Source organism: Nicotiana sylvestris, chromosome 8 (genome assembly GCF_000393655.2).
Source record: "Nicotiana sylvestris chromosome 8, ASM39365v2, whole genome shotgun sequence".
Classification (NCBI taxonomy): domain Eukaryota; kingdom Viridiplantae; phylum Streptophyta; class Magnoliopsida; order Solanales; family Solanaceae; genus Nicotiana; species Nicotiana sylvestris.
The window spans coordinates 45,101,260-45,124,778 of NC_091064.1; the positions used below are offsets into that span (position 1 = coordinate 45,101,260).

A 23,519-nucleotide genomic window follows, 5' to 3' on the forward strand; every position below is an offset into this window, starting at 1 on the left:
AGGCCCAAGACCCTCCGGGACTGTCAAATCACAGGTCCACGTCTGTTTACCCAAAACGTTGACCGAAGTCAAATTAACTCATTTTATAACCAAATTTTATCATTTTTAACAGAATTTCATATTTAAGCTTTCCAGCTATGTGCCCGGACTGCGCACGTAAATTGAGGTGACTCTAAATTAGGTTTTCAAGGCCTCAGAACACAAATATTTTTTTTAAAGTAAGTGATGACCTTTTAGGTCATCATATTCTCCACCTCTAAAACAACCGTTCTTCCTCGAACGGACATAAAAAGGAAGTACCTGAGTCGGGGAAAATATGGGGATAACTGCTCATTGGACTCAGACTCCCAGGTCGATGCCTCAGGAGGCTGACCTCTCCACTGAACACGAACAGAAGGAAAACTCTTCGACCTCAACTGATGAACCTGCCGGTCTAGAATGGCTACCAGCTCTTCCTCATAAGACAAGTCCTTGTCCAACTGGACAGTGCTAAAATCTAACATGTGGGATGGATCGCCGTGATACTTCCGAAGCATGGACACATGAAACACTGGATACATGGCTGATAAGCTCGGCGACAATTCAAGTCTATAAGCCACCGCTCCCACTCGATCAAGAATCTCAAACGGACCAATGAACCTCGGGCTAAGCTTGCCCTTCTTCCCAAATCTCATAACGCCTTTCATAGGCGACACTAGGAGCAATACCCGCTCACCGACCATAAAAGCCACATCTCGAACCTTGCGATCTGCATAACTCTTTTGCCTAGACTGAGCTGTACGAAGCCTATCTTGAATAATCCTGACCTTGTCCAAGGCCTCCTAAACTAGATCCGTACCTAACAACCGAGCCTCTCCCGACTCAAACCATCCAACCGGAGATCGACACTGCCTACCATATAAAGCCTCATAAGGAGCCATCTTGATACTCGACTGGTAGCTATTGTTGTAGGAAAACTCTGCTAAAGGCAAGAACTGATCCCACGAACCTCCAAAATCGATGACACAGGCTCGGAGCATATCCTCTAAAATCTGAATAGTCCGTTCGGACTACCCGTCCATCTGAGGATGAAATGTTGTACTCAACATAACCTGAGTGCCCAACTCTCATTGAACTACTCTCCCAAAACGTGAGGTAAACTGCGTATCTCGATCCGAAATGATAGACACAGGCATACCATGAAGACAAACAATCTCCCAGATACAGATCTCAGCTAACCTCTCGGATGAATAGGAGACTGCCACAGGAATGAAATGTACTGACTTGGTCAGCCTATCAACAATGACCCACACTGCGTCGACTTCTTCCGAGTCTGTGGGAGTCCAACAACGAAATCCATAGTAAATCGCTCCCACTTCCACTTGGGAAGCTCAATCCTCTGAAATAAACCACCAGGCCTCTGATGCTCATACTTAACCTGTTGACAATTCAAACACCGAGCCACATATGCAACGATGTCCTTCTTCATTCTACGCCACCAATAATGCTGCCGCAAATCCTGATACATCTTTGCGGTGCCCGAATGAATAGAGTACCGGGAACTATGGGCCTTCTCTAAGATCAACTCTCAGAGTCCATCCACATTAGGCACACAAACTCGACCCTGCAATCTCAAAACTCCATCATCATCTAAGACAACCTGCTTGGCGCCTCCGCGCTGCACTGTGTCTCTAAGGACACACAAATGGGGATCATCATACTACCGACCATGGATATGCTCCAATAATGAAGAACGAGCGACTGTGCAAGCTAGCACACGACTGGGCTTAGAGACATCCAACCTCACGAACTAATTGGCCAAAGCCTAAACATCCAAAGCAAGCGGTCTCTCACCGACCGGAATATAAGCAAGACTGCCCATACTGGCTGACTTCCTACTCAAGGCATCGGCCACCACATTGGCCTTTCCCGGGTGATATAAGATAGTGATATCATAATCTTTCAACAACTCCAACCACCTCCTCTGCCTCAATTCAACTCCTTTTTCTTGAACAAATACTGAAGACTTTTGTGATTCGTGAACACCTCACATGCCATATCATACAGATAATGCCTCCAAATTTTCAATGCGTGAATTATGGCTGCCAACTCAAAATCATGAATTGGATAGTTCTTCTCATGAATCTTCAACTGTCGCGAAGCATAGGCAATGACCTTGTCATCATGTATCAACACTGTACCAAGCCCAATATGAGAAGCATCACAATAAACTATATAAGGCTCTGAACCTGTGGGCAAAACCAACACTGATGCCGTAGTCAGAGCTGTCTTGAGCTTCTGAAAGCTTGCCTCACACTCGTTCGACCATCTGAACTGGGCACCCTTCTGGGTCAACCTGGTCATCGGGGCTGCAATGGATGAAAACCCCTTCACGAACCGACGATAGTAGCCTGACAATCCCAAGAAATCCCAAATTTCTATAGCTGATGCTGGCCTAGGCCAGTTCTTGACTGCCTCAATCTTCTTTGAATCCACCTGAATACCCTCTACTGATACAACATGACCCAGGAATGCAACTGAACTTAGCCATAACTCACACTTCGAGAACTTAGCATATAGCTGACTATCCCTCAGAGTCTGAAAAACCACTCTAAGATGCTGCTTGTGCTCCTCCTGGCTGCGGGAATATATCAAAATATCATCAATGAAGACTATCACGAACGAATCCAAATAAGGCCTGAACACTCGGTTCATCAAATCCATAAAAGTTGTTGGGGCATTTGTTAACCCGAATGACATAACCAAGAACTCATAATGCCCGTACCAAGTGCGGAAAGCTATCTTCGGGATATCGGATGCCCTAATCCTTAACTGATGGTAGCCAGATCTCAAGTCAATCTTCGAAAACACCTTGGCACCCTGAAGCTGATCAAACAAATCATCAATCCTCGGCAATGGATACTTATTCTTGATTGTATCCTTATTCAACTGCCGGTAATCAATACACATTCTCATCAATCCGTACTTCTTCTTAACAAACAACACCTGCACACCCCAAGGCGAAACACTGGGTCTAATGAAACCTTTCTTAAGCAAGTCTTGCAATTGTTCCTTCAACTCTTTCAACTCAGGCGGGGCCATATGATACGGCGGGATAGAAATGGGCTGAGTTTCCGGAGCCAAATCAATGCAAAAGTCAATATCCCTGTCGGGTGGCATACCCAACAGGTTTGAAAGGAATACCTCAGGGAACTCACAAACAACGGGCACAAAATTAATAGATGAAACCTCAGCACTAGAATCGCGAACATATGCCAAATAGGCCAAACACCCTTCTCGACCATATACCGAGCCTTCACATACGAGATAACACTACGGGTAGAATGACCAGGAGTCCCTCTTCACTCTAAACGAGGCATACCCGGTAAAGTTAAGGTCACAATCTTGGCATGACAGTCCAAGATAGCGTGGTAAGGTGATAACCAGTCCATCCCCAATATAACATCGAAATTGACCATGTCTAAAAGCAACAAATCTACACGAATCTCAAGGCCCCCAATCACCACAACACAAGAATGATGGACTCGATCGACCACAATAGAATCACCCGCCGGTGTAGACACATAAATAGGAACACTCAATGAATCACTAGGCATGATCAAATACGATGCAAAATAAGATGACACATACGAGTATGTAGACCCTGGATCAAACAACACTGAAACATCTCTATCACAAACCAGAACTGTACCTGTGATAACTGCATCTGAAGCCTCAGCCTCAGGCCTGACTGGAAGAGCATAACATCGGGGCTGGGCCCCACCACCCTGAACTACATCTCTAGGACGGCCTGCAACTGGCTGGCCTCCACCTCTAGCGGCCTGAGCTCCACCTCTAGCACCTCTACCTCCACCTCTAGCACCTCTACCCCCACCTCTAGCTGGCTGGGCAGTCTGTGGAACACCTGGTGCCTGAACCATAGCGCGGGAACCCTGCTGCTACGATTGAGTACCCACTAACCTCGGACAAGTCCTCCTGATATGACCATACTCACCACACTCAAAACATCTACCTGAGTGTTGTGGCTGAGGAAACTAAGACTGACCCTGGAGACCCGAATGACCACCCCGAAAACTCTGGAGCGGCGGTGCACTGATAGGAGCTGGTGGTGCACTGTAGGACTGCGGATCAGAATACTGCATCTGCAAACCACGGCTACCTGAAGCATCGTGAGAAACCTGAAGAGTTGACTGAAAGGGCCTAGGAGGATGGCCTCTACCATATTAATCTCTGCCTCCATACGAGGCACCACTGAATCTTCCCGAATGATGGGGCCTCTTATCCGACCTATGAGCACCTCCCTATGACAAGACCATCTCCACTCTCCTGGACACATTGGCCGCCTCCTGAAAAGTAATCTCACTACCAGCCTCCCTAGCCATCTGAAGACGAATCGGCTGAATAAGACCATCAATAAAACTCCTCACCCTCTCTCTCTTGGTAGGAAGGATGACAAGGACATGGCGAGCCAAGTCGATGAATCTGGTCTCATATTGGGTAACTGTCATGGAACCTTGCTGGAGATGCTGAAACTGCCTCCGGTAGGCCTCTCTTTGAGTAATAGGGAGAAACTTCTCAAAAAATAACACTGTAAACTGCTCCCAAGTCAAAGATAGCGATACGGCTGGCCTGGCCAAGCAATAATCTCTCCACCAAGTTTTGGCGGATCCAGACAAGCGAAATATAGCAAAATCGACCCCATTGGTCTCAACAATACCCATGTTCCTGAGAACCTCGTGGCAATTGCCTAGATAATCTTGGGGATCCTCAGTAGATGCACTGCTGAAAGTAGACGTGAAGAGCTTGGTGAACCTATCCAGCCTCCATAAGCATCAGCAAACATAGCGGCTCTATCGTTGATCTGAGCTACCACACCCGGCTGAACTACTCCAATTGGCTGAACCGCTGGAGTCTGAATCTGAGGAGCTACCTGCTCCGGAGTGCGAGTAGCAGGAGTCTGAGCCCCTCTTCCATCTTAAGAGACGGCTGGTGCTACAGAAAGCAAGCCCGCTCGGGTGACACTCTCCATGAGACCCACCAATCAGACCAGAGCATCCTGAAGAACTGGGGTAGCAATAAACCCCTCTGGGACCTGAGCTGGGCCCACCGAAACCTCCTCATCAAAATCAACCTGAGGCTCCGTCACTGGTGCTACTGCTCAGGGCTGAGCTCTGCCCCTACCTCGGCCTCTAGCACGACCTCGCCCTCGCCCTCTGCCCCTCGTGGGAGCTGCTGCTGCGGGTTTGGGCTGCTGAGCAGTAGATGAGGAAGCACATGTTCTCGCCATCTGTGAAAGAACAGAGTAGAAATTCAATTAGCACTGAGAAACAAAACCGCACGATAGAAAAGAACAAATGTGAAGTTTTCCTAACTCTGTAGCCTCTGGGGGATAAATACAGACGTCTCTGTACCGATCCCTCAGACTCTACTGAGCTTGTCCGTGAATTGTGAGACCTATGTAACCTAGATCTCTGATACCAACTTGTCACGACCTGGAATTTCTGCCCTCGGGAGTCATGATGACGCCTACTCGTAGAAGCTAGGCAAGCCACGAACTTAGAAATCTTTAACTCTTCTGTTTTAATCCTTTTTTTTACAACTTATGTTAACAAGTGATAAACATCTAAATGACAGCGGAATATGAGATTTAAGTGGTAGTCTTAAATAAATATAAAACCAAAATGTTTCAAAAGTCAACACATGCCTCTACCCAGAAACTTGTGTCACAATATCCACCGACTACTAAGAGTACTACATACAACAGTTTGAAGGAAAAATAACACTGTTTGTCTCGGATACATGAGACAACAGAACATAATAAAATATAGAGGAGACGTCGGGCCTGCGGACACCTGCAAGGCTACCTCGGTGTCTCGGTGGACTGAAGGCTGGCTCCCCTACTGCTGTTGATCAAGTGCCGCTCCGGTATCTGTACAGAGTGCAAAGTGTAGTATCAGCACAACTGATCCCATGTGCTGGCAAGTGCCTGGCCTAACCCCGGCGAGGTAGTGACGAGGCTAGGACCAGACTCCAGATAAACCTGTGCAGTTATATAATATATGGCGGAAAATAAAAAAGAATAGGCAATTTAAAATGGGAGGGGGTACATGCTTTGGGGAAACATATCAAGACCAACAGAAACTTAATAAAATATGAAAGGACATCTCAATATCTACAACAATACAATAACAATACTGTTGCGGCGCGCAACCCGATCCCTTATCATTTAACATTATTGCGGCGTGCAACTCGATCCGATATAATATCTGTTACGGTGTGCAACCCGATCAAACTATACAATCAACAATAATCATAATTAATCGTCCCGACAAGGGATTAACAATAGACTACACTATCCCGACAAGGGAACTCAGTAGTACAAGTATATATGTCCCGGAAAGGGAGAATCAGCTATAAACAATCTTAACTCAACTCCTACGCATCTCAATTACCACCATTTCTCAATCATAAGTAGATTCCACGATAAACAAACTAATTCTTTGCTCAATATCAAGGGTTTACTCACTATTTCAACCATAGTAACATTCAAGAATACAACAAGTATCAATTTAAGACTCACGGTCATGCTTGACACCAACGTATATATACTCATCACCATGCCTATACGTCGTACTCAACAAGAAGAAAATAGCAAATAAGACTCTACTCCTAATCTCTCAAGCTAAGGTTAGACCGAACACTTACCTCGATGTCACGAATGCAATTCAAGCCTCAACTATCGCTTTACCTCTTGATTCCACCACCAACTCGCTCGTATCTAGCCACAAATTACTTAATTATATTAATAAATGCTAAATGAATCAATTTGAATGCATGAAAATGGTGTTTCCAAAGTTTTACCCAAAAGTCAAAATCATTCCCGGTCCCACAGGGTCAAAACCCGAGGTTCGAACCAAAACCCGATCACCCATTCTCTCACGAACTCAAATATATAATTTGTTTTGAAATCGGACCTCAAATTGAGGTCCAAATCCCCAATTTAAAAAAATCTAGGTTCTACCCAAAACACTCAATTTCCCCCATGAAAATCATTGGTTTGAAGTTGAAATCATATTAAAAGATGCTAATGATTGAAGAAAACTAGTTAAAAATGACTTACAATTGATTTGGAGAAGAAAGGTTGTTTGAAAAATCACCTCTTATCTTTTTGGGGTTTTGAAAAATAAAAAATAACTGAAAATCCCGTCTATTTATATCCCTCTCAGACCCCCTGTGCGGACCGCACAAAATGGACTGCACCCGCACAAGCCTTCCTGAGGGTACTGCAGTCCAGTGCCCTGTGCGGACCGCACAAAGTCGAGTGCGGCCGCACAGCCGCCACCGCGCACCGCACAAAGTCGACCGCGGACCGCACTGGTGGGTTCAGAGACCTGCAACTTTTGGTTTTAAGCCTAAAACATCTCGAAACTTACCCGAAACTCACCTGAGCCCTCGGAACTCCAAACCAAATTTGCGAACTAACTCAAAACATCATATGGACCTACTCGTGCGATCATATCATCAAAATAACATGTAAAATCATGAATTAAACCTCAAAACTTAACATTTTCATCAAGAATTCTCAAAGTCCATAACTCCTCAACCGGAAGTCCAATTCACGTCAAATAAACTCCGTTTATCACCAAATTTCACAGAAAAGTTTTAAATCATATATAAGACCTGTACCGGGCGCCAGAACTAAAATACGGGCCCGATACCATTATGTTCTAAGCAAATTTCATTTCAATTTTCCTTAAACAGTTTCAGAAAATAATTTCTTTTAAAGAATTCATTTCTCGGGCTTGGGACCTCGGAATTCTATTCCGGGCATACGTCCAAGTCTCATATTTTCCTACGAACACTCCGGGACCGTCAAATCACGGGTCCGGGTCAGGTTACCCAAAATGTTGACCGAAGTCAAATTAACTCATTTTATAACCAAATTTTATCATTTTTCACAGAATTTCATATTTAAGCTTTCCCTCTACACGTCCGGACTGCGCACACAAATCGAGGTGACTCTAAATGAGGTTTTTAAGGCCTCAGAACACAGAATTTAATTTAAAGCAAGTGATGACCTTTTGGGTCATCACACGAGATTTCTAGGTTGTTTCATTGGTCTTCTTTACTGCTGTTGCTGCTGGTATAAACCTGTATTTGATAGCCGCTGAGTTCGGACGAAGTGATTATTGTTGTCTTGTATTCAAATCTACAATCTAGGTAACTTTTCAAGCCCGCAATGTAGTTTATTGTTAAATAAATAAAAGCATGAACCCTTACTTTATTTTTGAATAGTTTTTACAACTTCCTACTAAAGATAATTATGTGAATAAATGAAGTGTTTATCCCCTGTACGAAGAATATGTGACTGCTTGTAGGATTAGTTTGTCATAATCTTATTTGACTCATTTTAGGCTATTCTAGAGTAGGAAGTATGCCATTTAGTTTGTAGAAAATATTTTCATGTTTTTTAATTCAGGATCTAATAGTTGAATCTGTACAGAAAAAGTGTAAAAAGTTCTTTCTCTGTCAAGACGTGTGTGGCGAGGGGTTTCGGTTAGAATTTTCGTTGTTTAACATTAGGCATTTTTGTTCAATTGAAGGTCCAACACCAATCTTTCACTGTCATTTCTTTAATCCGTTTTGGTATTTTAGTCCCTAATTTGAATTTCTACAAGTTTGTGAGTTACAGTAAGAAATTAGTTGGAAAAATAAGCATGACCTTGCTCATGAATTTTGCAAGAAAGGAGTTTAAAAGTAAATTTTGTACACTAATTATAATTGGACTTTAGTTTGGTACAGAATATTTTGAGTTTAGTAGTTATAGTCTTGTTTTGTTAAAGTTCATTATTAATTGACGTGGAGTTAATGAACTATTGCCCATGAATTTTTTAATAAAAGCTGAAAATGAGTTTAAGGTAAGAATAAATCTTGGGACATTCTTATTTGTTAGCATTTTATTTTTATAAGTTTAATTTCATTTGGCTACTGTTAATTTTTTTTGGTTTGCTTCTCATTTCTTTTCATCCAAGAGGCTTAGGCCAACCAAACGAAAAAAAAAAAGAAACCAGATCTTTTTTTTTTGTAATTAAAATAATTTAATAACTTAGTCACTTTCAATAAATTAATTTAAATGCTAGACAACTAGTAGGCACGCCTTAACCTTTTCATTCATGTACTCGCTTGCGTAACGTGATATTTAATATTAAATAATTTAATTCAATAATTTTATACCATACTCATTAGTTTTAGTTAGTTTTTGATTTAATTAATCCTTTATTAAAATCACGGATTCCTTTGCGTAGCGTGATGGTTGACTGTTAATAATTTTCAAGAATTCATATTTTCAAATGAAGTAATTTTTCAAAAGTACTACGAATAATTGACCGTCATGATTTCGGATTCGCTTGCAAGACGCAATTATGATAAGTTAATTAATTTTGTTATTCGATCACGCATTCACTTGCATAGCGCGGTTATGACAATGTAATTTATCCAAATTATTTTTTATAATAATTTTAATAATCAATAATAAAAGCGGATATATGCAAACATGAAAAATCAAATAAAGCACATTTTATCCTAAAATAATTCAAGCCAATTTTAGTCAATAAAAGCGCCCGTGCTAGAACCACGGGACTCGGAGAATGCCTTACACCTTCTCCCCGGTCAACAGAATTCCTTACCCGGACTTTGTTTTCGCAGACCAATAATAATAGAGTCAAACCTTGCTTTGACTAGGGATTCAAATGAAAGGTGATTTGGAACACCCAAATATCAATTCCAAGTGGCGACTCTGAATAATAAAATAATCTCTACTCAAAATTGTTACTTTAATCGAAAAAACTATTTAACCCACAAGAATCCATAACACATATCTATTCTTTTTTTGGGGTAGAAAAGGGGTGTGACAGCTCTGGCGACTCTGCTGGGGACTTACCAGAATTCGAGCTTGTACATGTTGACTTTTATTGTGCTTTATTAATTTTGTATATATTGTGACTTATTTGTGCCTAATGTGCTACCTATTCGCTTTTTACTGCTTCGATATTGTTGAACTATACATATAAACTGTCTTCTCATGCACCCTCTCCGAGTCTTCTTGAAATTAAAAATTGGGCATTTTCTTGACATAGCCCGCTTTCTTTGAGATATGCGAGGTGCTTGTCACCCGGTGAAGGATTTTAGTCAAACATGTTTTAGACGGGGAGTATCACCAGTTAACCCGGAAAGCAAATGCTACCGGTACACTGACCCTCCTCGACTTGAGTTGTCCGCTTGAGTAAACCAGTCTAGATACCTTCTCCACCAGGATTTAAACCTAGAAGAACAAACCTCATGCCGGATATCCCTAGTAGGTTCGTTTTATTTTCATCACGTGCATTCGACTTATCGAAACTCGGCACAGGGGCCGGGTCCATATAAGACAGATATCCTCCTTGAGACCATCATGTTCACTTATGTGCAACTTGATACATCATTTGGAAGGTTTACTTGCATTGTCGACCGGCTTTAGAAAATTAGTGTAGCGTAATTATTAGAAAAAAAAGAAAAAAAAGGGAATCATTCTCCTAGTTTAGTGCAAATAAGCCTTTGTTTTAAAAATAAAAAAAAGAAAAAAAGAAAAAAAAATTATAGTGGTTTGGCGTGAGGTGTAAAGATTAATTTTCATAAAAATCAAAAGAGAAAAGTACCCAATTTCACCAAACTACGCGGGTTTGATTCTCACCCGATGTGAGATACGTAGGCAACCTCTGCAAATTCTAAGAAGAAGAAAGAAAAGGAGCACAAAATTCTGCATGTGCATAAAATTTTCGAAAAAATGCTATTTTTGGTCCCCTTTTTACTGTTTTGCCCTTGCATTCCGGCTGTTTCGCCAAGACAACTTTTAAAATCTTCATGGGTATTGCCGAAGGGCTTTTTCGTAAAAATAGTTTTTATTTATTTATTTTATCTATTTTTATCATTTTGTTCCTATGTTTGGCTGTTTTTGCCGAGACAACCTTCATTCCTTCTGTGGAAGTATCAAAGGGTCATTTTCGTAATAACAACCATTCCTGCTTTTATCATCTCAACTTTTGTGTCCGGTAATTTTATATATAATAATAATAATAATAATAATAATAAAATAGATCGAGTCCTAAATTGGAAATAAAAAACAAAAGAAAATAATAAAAAAGAAAAAAGAAAAAAATGATCAGAAGTTGCATATAGTTTAGGTAAGTCCTGACCTTTTTATCTTATTCTTAGGTTCATCATGAGTTCTCCACAAAGAAGCAGTCAGAAAAGAGTAAGGGACGAGACATCTCCTATGTTCTTGATCAGAGATAAGGCCCCGAGTAGTCTCTGTAATTAGTGGGCTAGTTTTGCTACATGGGAACTGAATCAAGTATTTAAGCACCTCAAGTTCCTCACAAACATCATGGGAATTAATCCTAACAGAGATTTAATCGAGGCTCTAGTGGGTTTTTGGGACCCCGCGAACAATGTCTTTAGATTCAAAGATTGTGAAATGACGCCCACATTGGAAGAATTAGGTGGGTTCACGGGAGATATCTTCGCGGGAAAAAGCCTGCTGCTCCAAGAAAAGTTGGTGTAAACAACTTTTTAAAGAAGTTATGCCTTCGTCGAATTCCAATGGTTTGCTTAAACGAAGGTTGGGTTCCGTCGCAATATCTTTATGACAGATTTGGGGACGAGAGGGGTTTGAGAACTTCTAGGGTACAAAATTCGTCAACCAGTTGAGTTACGACACTTCGAGGGGGTTGAGAATCTTCACATTCATGATATCATTTCTAGGGATCATGGTCTTTCCAGAGTGTGGTGGGCGCATCAGAATTCGATTGGTTGTGGTAGTCTCGTATTTGCAAAGTAGCGAGGATCATACCATTCTTCCCATGATTTTGGGAGATACTTTTCGGGCTTCGACCCGTTGTCAAGAATGTGAAGATTACTTCGAGGGATGCAACATTCTGCTACAGATGTGGTTTATAGAGAACCTTTATCATCATCCAATAGTAGTAAATTTCAATGATAATTGGATGAATTACATTGGATATCACCCAGACAGAGCTACGAGTTGTAATCTTCCAGAGGGGGTGAGAGCCTGGCGGACATTACTTGGTTCATTGAGTTATGATAGAATCACTTGGAACTATTACTAGTTCCCTTCTGCTAGGGTTATGTATATGTCAACGTATCGCTCATTCTTCATACTCATGGGTTTCAGAGGTTTCGAACCCTACGCGTCATGTGCCAGCTAGGGAGAGAACAAAAGAGGCCCCCGATTGAGGACATGCGCTCGTTCGTGTGGGAATTCAAGGGAGAAGAACCTCTAAGGGAGTCATATGCACAAAAGGTTTGGTTTGATGGTTGATTTTCTAATTTGGACGGGATGGTAGCTGATCGTGAATGGGGGGAGGTAAGCCTCACATACCTTTTTTGGTTTCATAACCAGTCTATCCCCGAGAAAAGGCTAGAAAAATCCATATGGCATGCAGTTGATTGGGAGGAGGAAATCGAGGCCAGAGTTAGAGAAACCAGAAGGGAAGTGGCACAAGAGTTCCAATCTCGTATTGACATTTTACAAGAAGATAAGGGCATTCTGGAGACAGCCATGGACATACAACAGGCTGATTTTGAGCGAGAAAAGGCTCAGTGGGCACAAGAGAGGTGAGCACTCAAAGCTCAAATTAGGCAGAAAAAAGTGATCACTACCGCTCAACAACAAGAAGAAAGAGAAGCCCAATTCAAGGTGGTCCGTGATCATGAGCGTAGAGGTTTTGCCCCATTAATCCAAGGTCTGAGGGAACAGATAAGGGGAGTTGAGTCAAACAAGGGGAGCCAGATCGCGGAGTTTGAAGTAGAAAGACATCACTACCAAAGTATGATCAATCGGTTGGAGGGGGAGTTACTAGAAAATCGGCGCCAGAAAGATATGGCCTTGGACCGCGAGCATGATGCACTAGAACTAGTTGAGACCCATGGTCAGCAAAATCAAGAGTTGCATGTGGCTCTAAAATACATTAAAGGAAAGATCCTCGAGGTAGCCACATATACCTCGACATCATGCAGGAGTTGCCAGGGAATGACGCCCGAGCGGTTTGCAGAAGTATCATTGAATGTTGCTCGTCATATATCTGCAGACTCGGAGAGGATATACCGCAATATTGGGGGTCGGCCGCAGGAACAAGCACCTTGATTACAGTGATGCTGGTGGATTCTACTACAGAGATCAAAGTCTTCTTTTAGTTAGCAGTCCTTTTAATTATTCTTTTGTTATCTTTGAGTATGTAATAGTCTTTTGGTGTTTTGAGTCTTGTTGTTTTGACTTTTATCCTAATAAGTCTGTTTGAGTCGGGTCTGGTCTTATTTATCTTTATGTAATTCCTGCTTTTTGAGTCTTGTATCAAAAAAAATTCTTTATTTAAAAATCAATGAAAAAGATTTTGTTTAGAAAAATGCGAAAATGAACCAAAAAATGTTTGTTTTGTAAATAAATAAATAAAAAAACATATGGTCATGTACCTGAACTACGTAATGATCTGATTCATACAGAAATATGATACGTAGGCAACCCACAAAAGGTTCGATCAAATATTTTTCAAATAACTCAAAAGTGAGGGATCAAAATAAGGCGATTGAAAAACAAAGAGGGAGAGAAGGAAATAGCAGTGTCAATAAGTAACAAGCTGATAAGACGGAATGAAACATAAAGTCTTCCAAAAGCATATTAGAGATGGTGATATTTTAGGAGCATAACATATTACGTGTGATTCCTATCTGTAAAATGCTTAACCCTAACACATTTGTTGCCTCTTATCTAGTAAGCTTAAGGTGGTTGGTTTGTGGTGAAACTGGCAACACATTATTACTTCACAAGATCTAAGGGAGCAGTGGTAATGGATAACAATGATGAAATCGAGTTGGTCAGTGACAATCCGCAGGGTCAGTCAGTTGAGCAAGAGTCGGAGGAGATAAAATATTGAGACATCAATCGTTAGATATATATCAAGCTTGGGTTTCCGGTCGACCTCCACCCCAAGGTCCTTCAGAAGGAACTTCCACCATACCCCAGGCTACTCAAACACCGCTCCATGCAACGAGCGATCACATTCTACCACCAGGGTATGTGCTAAACTACAACCTCCATGCTGCCCCCGGTACCTCTAACATGTGACCTCCGGTCGCACCAGTCAGGAGCACCCCTCTCGTCGTGTCTGGCGCACCGGTATATACAATCCTTCCACCACCTCTTATGACAAGGCCAAACAATGAGCCACCATCTCATGCTTATGATGGCCAATACTACTCTCCAAATATGGCTTTTGGGATCTCGACTCCATACAATCAGACTCCTCAGTACGAGTTGCCAGTGGAAAATAAAAAGCCTGCCACGACGGTTGAGCCAGATGAGATGGCTAGGAAAATGAAAAGCCTTGAACAAAATATAAAGAATATACAGGGACTAGGTGGTCACAAAAGTGTTTCATTCAGTGATCTATGCATGTTCCCTCACATCCATTTGCCACGAGGGTTCAAGACCCCAAAATTTGAGAAATATGATGGACACGACGACCGTATCACCCACTTGAAAAGGTACTGCAACTAGCTGAGAGGTGCAGGAGGAAAGGAAGAGCTGCTAATGGCTTACTTTGGGGAAAGCCTTGTGGGGGTAGCTTCTGAATGGTTCATTGACCAAGATATCTCTCATTGGCATGTTTGGGATGATATGGCCAGGCCTTCGTCAAACAATTTCAGTACAATATTGATATTGTGCCGGATCGTAATTCCTTGTCCAATATGAAGAAAAAGCTAACCGAAAGTTTTAAGGAGTATGCCATCAAGTGGAGGGAGCAAGCTGCTAGAGTTAAGCCACCCATGGATAACCACGAGTTGATCACTATTTTTCTGGAGGCTCAAGAGCTTGATTACTTTTAGAACATGATGTCCGCGATGGGTAGACCTTTTGCAGAAGCAATCAAAATAGGGGAGATGGTCGAAAATGGCCTCAAGATTGGCAGAATTGTAAGTCAAACTACTCTCAAAGCCACCACCCAAGCTATCCAAAATGGGTCAGGAGGTTTGGAAAATAGAAAAAAAAGAGATGAAAGGGTCCACGATGGCTCCGGGATCTAGGAAAGCTAAAATAGGGGCATCACACCCTTATGTGCAAGTTCAGTAGGGGCAATCCAGCTACCCTCAACATTATTATCCCCCGCCAATTCCTCAATACTCTATGGGCCCGCCACAATATACAGTGTTCAACGCTCAATCATATGCTCGACCTCCCAATCAGCAGGTACATGCACCAGCTTCAAGGGCCTCCCGACCTCAACAGCAAAATTTTCGGGCACCATACAATGCTCTTCCCAGGCAAGATTATGGTCGAGAGTAGAGGTTGGCAGAAAAATTCACTCCATTGGCTGAATCATACTCTAGTTTATTCTAGAAGCTGAAGCAAATGGGCGTGATTGGACCCATTGATCCCAACCATATGCATCCTGATTCACATGGATTTCAAGCAAATGCTATATGTGAATATCATTCAGGTGCCCCGGGGCATAACACTGATGACTGTTGGACTCTAAAAAGAGCCATAGAAAGACTTATTTCTGAAAAATTGATTGTAGTGACGAATGGCGATGACCCTCCTAATGTGACAAAAAACTCGTTGCCAGCACACAATAATGTTCATTTTGTTGGAATGATTGGCCGAGATCAAGAATACAAGCCGGTCGGCCAAACAGAAATGACAGTGGGAGCAATTCAAGAAAGAACAAATCTGGAAGTAAGTCCAAGCCGAGATGTGCCGTTGATTGTGAAAGGCGCCCTAAGCTCAGAAAAGGTAACTTTATTTGTGCCCAAGGTCTCGAGGGTATAGGTTCGCTCCAATGTTCCAAGCCCAAGGTTGTATGTCCTTGGAGGCCACCCCATCACAAGGCAGAATCAGGGTGGTACGAATGGCATAACAGAGCCGATCATAATCAAACCTGTCGTGCAACCTCCTGTGACAAACACGGAAACCATTCCTTAGAACTATAACAAAACTGTGATGACCTACAAAGGCAAGGAAATCATAGAGGAAGTGGGGGAAACTGGAGGTTTGACTCGATCGGGGAGGTGTTACTCTCCAGAAGAGTTGAGGAAGGCCAAGCAAATCAGAGAAGGCCAATTACCAATAAAGAAACCAGTCACTGAAGCAGAGGCGGAAGAGTTTTTGAAGAAGATGAAAGTTCAGGATTACTCAATCATTGACCAGCTAAGAAAGACTCCTTCCCAAATCTCTCTACTATCTCTGCTCATACATTCCAAAAAGCATGCCCGTGTACTAATCAAGGTCCTGAACGAGGCACATATCTCACAAGAGACCACAGTGAATCAGTTAGAGAAGATGGCCAATAGATTTTTTGAGGTGAACAGAATCTCCTTTACTGATGATGGACTTCCCGAGGAAAGAGCCGGGCACAATAGGGCTTTGAACTTGATGGTCAAATGTGAGGGGCATTATGTAAAGCGAGTCATGGTTGATGGAGGCTTAATGTATGCCCTCTCTGCCTTGCAAAGCATGAAGATCAATACAGACAGAATCCGACCCACCAATGTTCGCATCCGGGCTTTTGATGGCTCAGCGAGAGATACCATTGGGGAAATCAACCTCACCATGATGATTGGGCCAGTTGACTTTGAGATTGTTTTCCAAGTAGTGGACATGGTCAGTTCTTATAACTTTCTTCTTGGAAGGCCATGGATCCATACAACCTGAGCTGTGCCATCCACCTTGTACCAGCTTCTCAAATTCGAACATGACAGGCAAGAAATTATTGTTCACGGGGAAGACGAGTCTTCCATTTATAAAGACCCGTTAATCCCCTGTATTGAGGCCAAGGAAGGGTGTGAGTCCATTGTCTATCAGGCTTTTGAAGTGGTTGCTATGGACCATGTTGAGGAAGGAAAGCCCATTCTGCATCCTCGTTTTTCCGCCACATCTATAATGGTGGCTGCATTTATGTTGAGACAAGGTTATGAGCCAGGAAAAGGCTTGGGGGCATCATTGCAAGGAATTTCGGAGCCTATTTCTCTATTCAGTAACTAGGGTACTTTTGGCTTAGGCTTCAGGCCAACACAAGTAGACAAAAACAAAGCCAAACACCGCAAAAAGCATGGATGGGTCTTGCAACAACCTATCCCTTACATTTTCTACACTTTTGTCAAGCCACGACTCCAATAGGGTCAAAATTCCTCGGCGCATGCAAACATTGATGAAATTTGATCCAGGATGGTAAAGGCAAACATCTGAAGTGAATATGATCCAGGCTGGTAAAGGCACTAGTCGTGCTGATATGCAACTAATTGATCCAGACACCATGCTCACCAACTGGGAAGTAACCCCTCTCCTCACAAGGAAGGAGTCTTGGTAGTTTGCTTTTGCAGCTTCTTTTTTGTATTTTGGGTTACTTTCAGGATTGTAATCCAAACATCTCAGTATGATTGTTTTATTTTGATGTTAACCATTCTATCCTTTCGAATTCAATGAAATGCAGTTCAGTTTCCTATTAAGTTTTGTATCTTTTCCTTTTCCTAATTCATGTCATTTTATTTCTATTTCAGTTTTGTTAATGCTGGCTTTAATAACATGACATGTATGCAGAATTCATGCCTAGATCTTAAAAAGCTGTCTAATATCGAAATAATGCATCAAGAGGTTGAATATAATGAAGATGAGGTTGTTGAGGAAATAAAAAGAGAGTTGGAACGATTTGAAAACAAGCCTAAGCCCAACCTCAATGAAACTGAGACAATTAATATCGGAAGTCATGAAGAAGTCAGAGAAACGAAGATAAGCATTCACACTGAACAAAAAACCAGAGATGCCTTGATTCAACTTTTATTTTAATATAAAGATATGTTTGCTTGGTCTTACGATGATATGCCGGGTTTAAGTAATGATCTAGTGGTTCAAAAGCTTCTTACGTATCCTGATTTTCCACCAATCCAACAAAAGCAACGAAAATTTAAAACAGACGTGAGTGACAAAATCAAGGAGGAAATAATGAAGCAACTGAGCGCCAATGTGGTCTGAGCTGTCCGATACACCACCTGGGTGGCGAATGTTGTGCCTGTGCCGAAGAAGGATGGAAAGACCAGAGTCTGTGTTGACTATAGGGATCTGAACAAAGCAAGTCCAAAGGATAATTTTCCTTTACCAAATATCAACATTCTTGTAGATAATTGCGCAAATCATGAGATACAATCGTTCGTGGATTGCTACGATGGGTACCACCAAATTCTAATGGATGAGGATGCTGCAGAAAAGGCCGCTTTCACCACTTCATGGGGTACGTATTGTTACAGGGTCATGCCATTCGGTTTAAAGAATGCAGGGGCAACTTATATGAAGGCCATGACCACTATTTTTCACGACATGATGCACAAAGAGATTGAAGTATATGTCGATGATGTCATCATAAAATCAAAGACACGGGCTGATCACATGTGCAATTTGAAAAAGTTCTTCGAACGGCTTCGAAGGTATGACTTAAGCTTAATCCAGCCAAGTGTGCATTTGGGGTTCCATCTGGGAATTTCCTCGGTTTTATAGTCAGCCGAAGAGGCATTGAACTGGATCCATCTAAGATAAAATCCATTCGAGATCTGCCACCCCCAAAGAACAAAAAGGGAGTCATGAGTTTGCTTGGAAGGTTGAACTACATCAGTAGCTTCATTGCTCAGCTCACAACCACGTGCGGGCCCATCTTTAAGTTGCTGAAAAAGGATGTCGCTACAAGTGTATGGACGATTGCCAAAAAGCTTTTGACAGGATCAAAGATTATCTGTCAAAACCCCCTGTACAGATCCCACCTAAACCTGGTAGGCCTTTGTTTTTTATATATATCAGTGATGGATCATTCCTTTGGATGCGTTCTGGGCAACATGATGAAACAGGCAAAAAGTAACGAGCAATATATTATTTGAGCAAGAAGTTCACCAATTATGAGGTTAAGTATACCCTTTTAGAAAGGACATGTTGTGCCTTGACTTGAGTCGCTCAGAATCTGAGACATTATCTTTTGGCCTACACTACTTACCTCATATCCAGAATGGATCCTTTGAAGTACATCTTCCAAAAGCCAATGCCCACTGGTAGGCTCGCAAAATGGCAAATCCTGCTCACAGAGTTCGACATCGTCTACGTCACTCGCACCGCGATGAAAGCATAGGCTTTGGCAGATCATTTGGTAGAGAATCCAGTTGATGATGGGTATAGGAAACTTATTACATACTTCCCAGATGAAGAGGTCAACTCAATAGAGGAAGTAGTTCTAGACGATCACCCGGTATGGAAATGTATTTTGATAGGGCTGTCAATATCAAAGGAGTTGGGATCGGGGCAATCCTCATCTCACCTATTGGACATCATTACCCTACAACGGCCTGACTTCGGTTCTTCTGTACTAATAATACGGCAGAATACGAAGCTTGTATCATGGGTTTGAAAATGGCCATCGATCTGGATGTGCTTGAACTATTGGTTATGGGAGATTCTGACTTGCTTATCCGGCAAGCCCAAGGTGAATGGGAGACTCGAGACATCAAGATTATTCTGTATAGACAATGTGTGCGAGACTTGAGCAAAAGATTCAAATCCATCGAGTTCAGGTACATTCCCCGGTTTCACAATGAGCTAGCCAATGCCTTGGCTACTTTAGCTTCGATGCTCCCTTATCCAGGAAACACTCATATTAATCCACTAGAAATCCAAGTTCGGAATCAACACAGTTACTGCAATACAATTGAGACAGAACCAGATGGTGAACCATGGTATCATGACATAAAACGATTCCTGAAAACAAGAGAATATCCAGAGCGTGCTAAAGGAGATCAAAAAAGAACTATAAGGCGGCTCGCCAGTTATTTCTTCTTGAATGGGGAAATTCTGTACAAGAGGACCCCAGATTTAAACTTGTTGAGATGCATAGACGCTGCAGAAGCAGAGCGGATCATGAGGGAAGTACACTCGGGGGTATGCGAACCTCACATGAATGGATATGTCTTGGCGAAGAAGATTCTGCGGGCAGGGTATTATTGGCTTACTATGGAGTGAGATTGCTTCAGATTTGTTCGCAAGTTTCACCAATGCCAGATTCATGGTGACCTAATTCACTCGCCTCCTTCAGAGTTGCATCCCATGTCCTCTCTTTGGCCTATCGTTTCTTGGGGAATGGATGTCATTGGGCCGATCGAGCTAAAAGCTTCAAATGGGCATAGATTCATTTTGGTTGCAATTGATTACTTCACCAAGTGGGTGGAGGCCGTCACTTTCAAACCAGTCACCAAGAAAGCAGTGGTAGACTTTGTTCATTCCAACATCATCTGTGGCTTTGGTATCCCAAAGACTATTATCTCTGATAATGCAGCCAATCTAAATAGTCATTTGATGAAGGAGGTATGCGAACAATTTAAAATTATGCATCGCCATTCTACCCCTTACCGGCCAAAAGCCAATGGATCCGTTGAAGCAGCGAACAAAAACATCAAGAAGATTCTTAGGAAGATGATCCAAGGTTCTAGGCAATGGCACGAAAAGTTGCCTTTTGCTCTTTTGGGATACCGCACGACTGTTCACACATTTGTTGGTGCAACTCCGTATCTATTGTATATGGAACTGAAGTTGTAATACCCGCTGAAGTCGAAATTCCCTCTCTTTGAATTATTGTGGAATCAGAGATTGAAGACACTGAGTGGGTCAAGACCCGATTAGAACAACTGATGTTGATCGATGAAAAACGGCTAGCAGCAGTGTGTTTCAGCCAGTTATACCAGCAAAGAATGGCACGCGCTTACAATAAGAAAGTGCACCCAAGGCAGTTTGAGGTAGGTCAGCTAGTTTTGAAATGCATTCTTCCGCACCAGGTTGAAGCTAAAGGAAAGTTCGCACCGAACTAGCAAGGACCCTATATCATCAAGAAAGTGTTACCAAAAGGGGCCTTGCACCTGGTAGATGAAGAAGGATGGGTACCATGCATGACTATTAATGCAGATGCAATCAAAAGATATTATGTCTGATATATACTCACTGTAGAATTTTCACGCATTAATTTTCTCAGATCGAAGTGACGAAGGCTATCATTTGCTCGCTATTCCAAATATGTGTCACCCTTATGTTAATACTTTTGAGTCGTATTTGTCTTATTTGTTTCTCACTTTTTGGAACCTGTGTACTTGTAATAAAAAAAAAGCCAAATAACAAATCTCTGAGTCATTGAACTACGTCCGACCTGATTCCAAAAGGATACGTATGCAGCCTTACCCTGGGTTCGGTCCCATCAGAACAAAAATTCACATTCCCAATACTCCAAAACTGGGGCAGAAGTTTGTTTTATTTCACGGTTTTTTTGTAAAAACGGTTTCCAAAAGTTGTAATTCAGTTCAAAGTTCATTACACCCTTTTTACATTTCAAGAACTTCTGATCGATGCTTTTTTGAAAATGTTTGAAGCCCCATGCCAAGGGCGTTGGGTAACCTCTGTCATGTAGTATCTTAGTCAAACAAAAAAAAGGAAATGAGCGAGTCTTATTAGTGAAAACCCATACGGGCACTATAAGGAGATAGTGAGCAGAGATATGAGAGAGTCTTATTGGTGAAAACCCATATGGGCACCATAAGGCGACGATTAGTAGAGAAATGAGAGAGGTTAGTTAGCGAAAACTTGCAAAGGGCGCTACTAGCTGAATGAGGTTCTTTGATTCTCCGGCATAAGCACAACCAAGACAATTTCAAGATAAACATCTGCGGTGGATTTTGAGAATTAGATAGCTTAGACGGATCAGGTGTCCAGTCCAAAATGCATGTCATGATTCATTAAAGTCGGCACATACCTCCAGATAAGTCTCCCTATTCTTTTCCCCGAAAGGGACACCTTTTGTTTAAGCATAGTTCTTTTTACATTCAATTATTATTATGTTTTTACCCATAATTTTTCTTTGAGTCCCTTTCGGTCTAATCCTGCATCAAAAGCGAAGCAAAGAAATGGCTACAAAACTGCCTACAATTTCCCTGTAATATCGAGCACAATTTAGGGCATATATGGCATTGATGAAGGTATGTGATATCATTTGATGAGGCGAACAAAGTGTCTCAAAGAAACTGAAAAGGTCGCCTAAGCAAAACCTACTTCATGAGAAAAGTAGATAAGCACTACGGACACAAACTGATACTGGGTATAAGACAACTGAGTTTGATTTTAAAGAAAAATATCCTTGCCTTAGAGACAAGGGAAGCGGTACCATGGACATCTGGGTATGAAATAGTTGGGGGCAACATTGGAAAGCCAAGGTCTCCAGAAAATGATACAAAGCAGTCGGACATCTTGGTACCACGCTGACAGAATCGGTTCTTCGACAACAGTGGCTGTGAATCAAACTACTCAAGGCATCAAGGCATCAAGGCCACAAACCAACCACCACTTTGAAAACTCATAAATTTTACTTTGTCTGAAGCAGGAACAAAGCAGTGCAGAATGTCGATCCTAAATGAACGGATGTCACCAAACATAAGCTCCTTAAAATCTCCATTTTCTTTTTTCAGCATGCATCACTATTGTTCACACCTCCCAGTTACGTAGCTTAACTCAGGTAGAACTGTTTTGCCTAGGAGGATCCAGCTCATATTTCGGGTAGAAGTGCTCTTCGCTCAGGGTGTTTTACGCAGCTTAACTCAGGTAGAACCCTTTCGCCTAGGGGGATCCAGCTTATATTTTCGGGTAGAAGTACTCTTCGCGCTCAGGGTGTTTTACGTAGCTTAACTCAGGTAGAATCCTTTCTCCTAGGGGGATCAAAATCATATTCCGGGTAGAAGTACTCTTCGCTCATGGTGTTTTACGTAGCTTAACTCAGGTAGAATCCTTTCACATAGGGGGATACAACTCATATTTCCGGGTAGAAGTACTCTTCACTCAGGTTGTTTTACGTAGCTTAACTCAGGTAGAACCGTTTCGCCTAGAGGGATCCAACTCATAATTCCGGGTAGAAGTAATCTTCGCTCAGGTTTTTAAATATAGCTTAACACAGGTAGAACTGTTTTGCCTAGAGGGATCCAGCTCATAGTTCCGGGTAGAAGTAATCTTCGCTCAGGTTGTTTAATATAGCTTAACTCAGGTAGAATCTTTTCGCATATGGGGATCCAGCTCATATTGTCGGGTAGAACTACTCTTCGCTCAGATTGTTTTCATATCTTAACTCAGGTAGAATCTTTTTGCCTAGGGGATCCAACTCATATTGTCGGGTAGAACTACTCTTTGCTCAGGTTGTTTTCATATCTTAACTGAGGTAGAATCTTTTCTCCTAGGGATATCCAACTCATATTATCGGGTAGAAGTACTCTTCGCTCGGGTTGTTTTCATAGCTTAACTCAGGTAGAACCTTTTCGCCTAGAGGGATTCAACACTTTATCAATAATACAAGGCTCCAACCCCTGGTTACATTTCTTCCTAGTAATAAAGGGCGCCAATCCCTGGTTAC

At 42.0% G+C, this 23,519-nt stretch overlaps 1 protein-coding gene across 1 annotated transcript; it reads left to right on the top strand.

Moving 5' to 3' along the window:
• Nucleotides 1-15,463: 15,463 nt before the first annotated feature.
• On the top strand, nucleotides 15,464-17,095 carry LOC138874977 (uncharacterized). Its single transcript, XM_070153779.1, has 3 exons — nucleotides 15,464-15,847; nucleotides 16,037-16,714; nucleotides 16,790-17,095. Exons 1-3 carry the CDS (start codon nucleotides 15,464-15,466, stop codon nucleotides 17,093-17,095), a joined length of 1,368 nt encoding a protein of 455 aa, XP_070009880.1.
• Nucleotides 17,096-23,519: the final 6,424 nt, after the last annotated feature.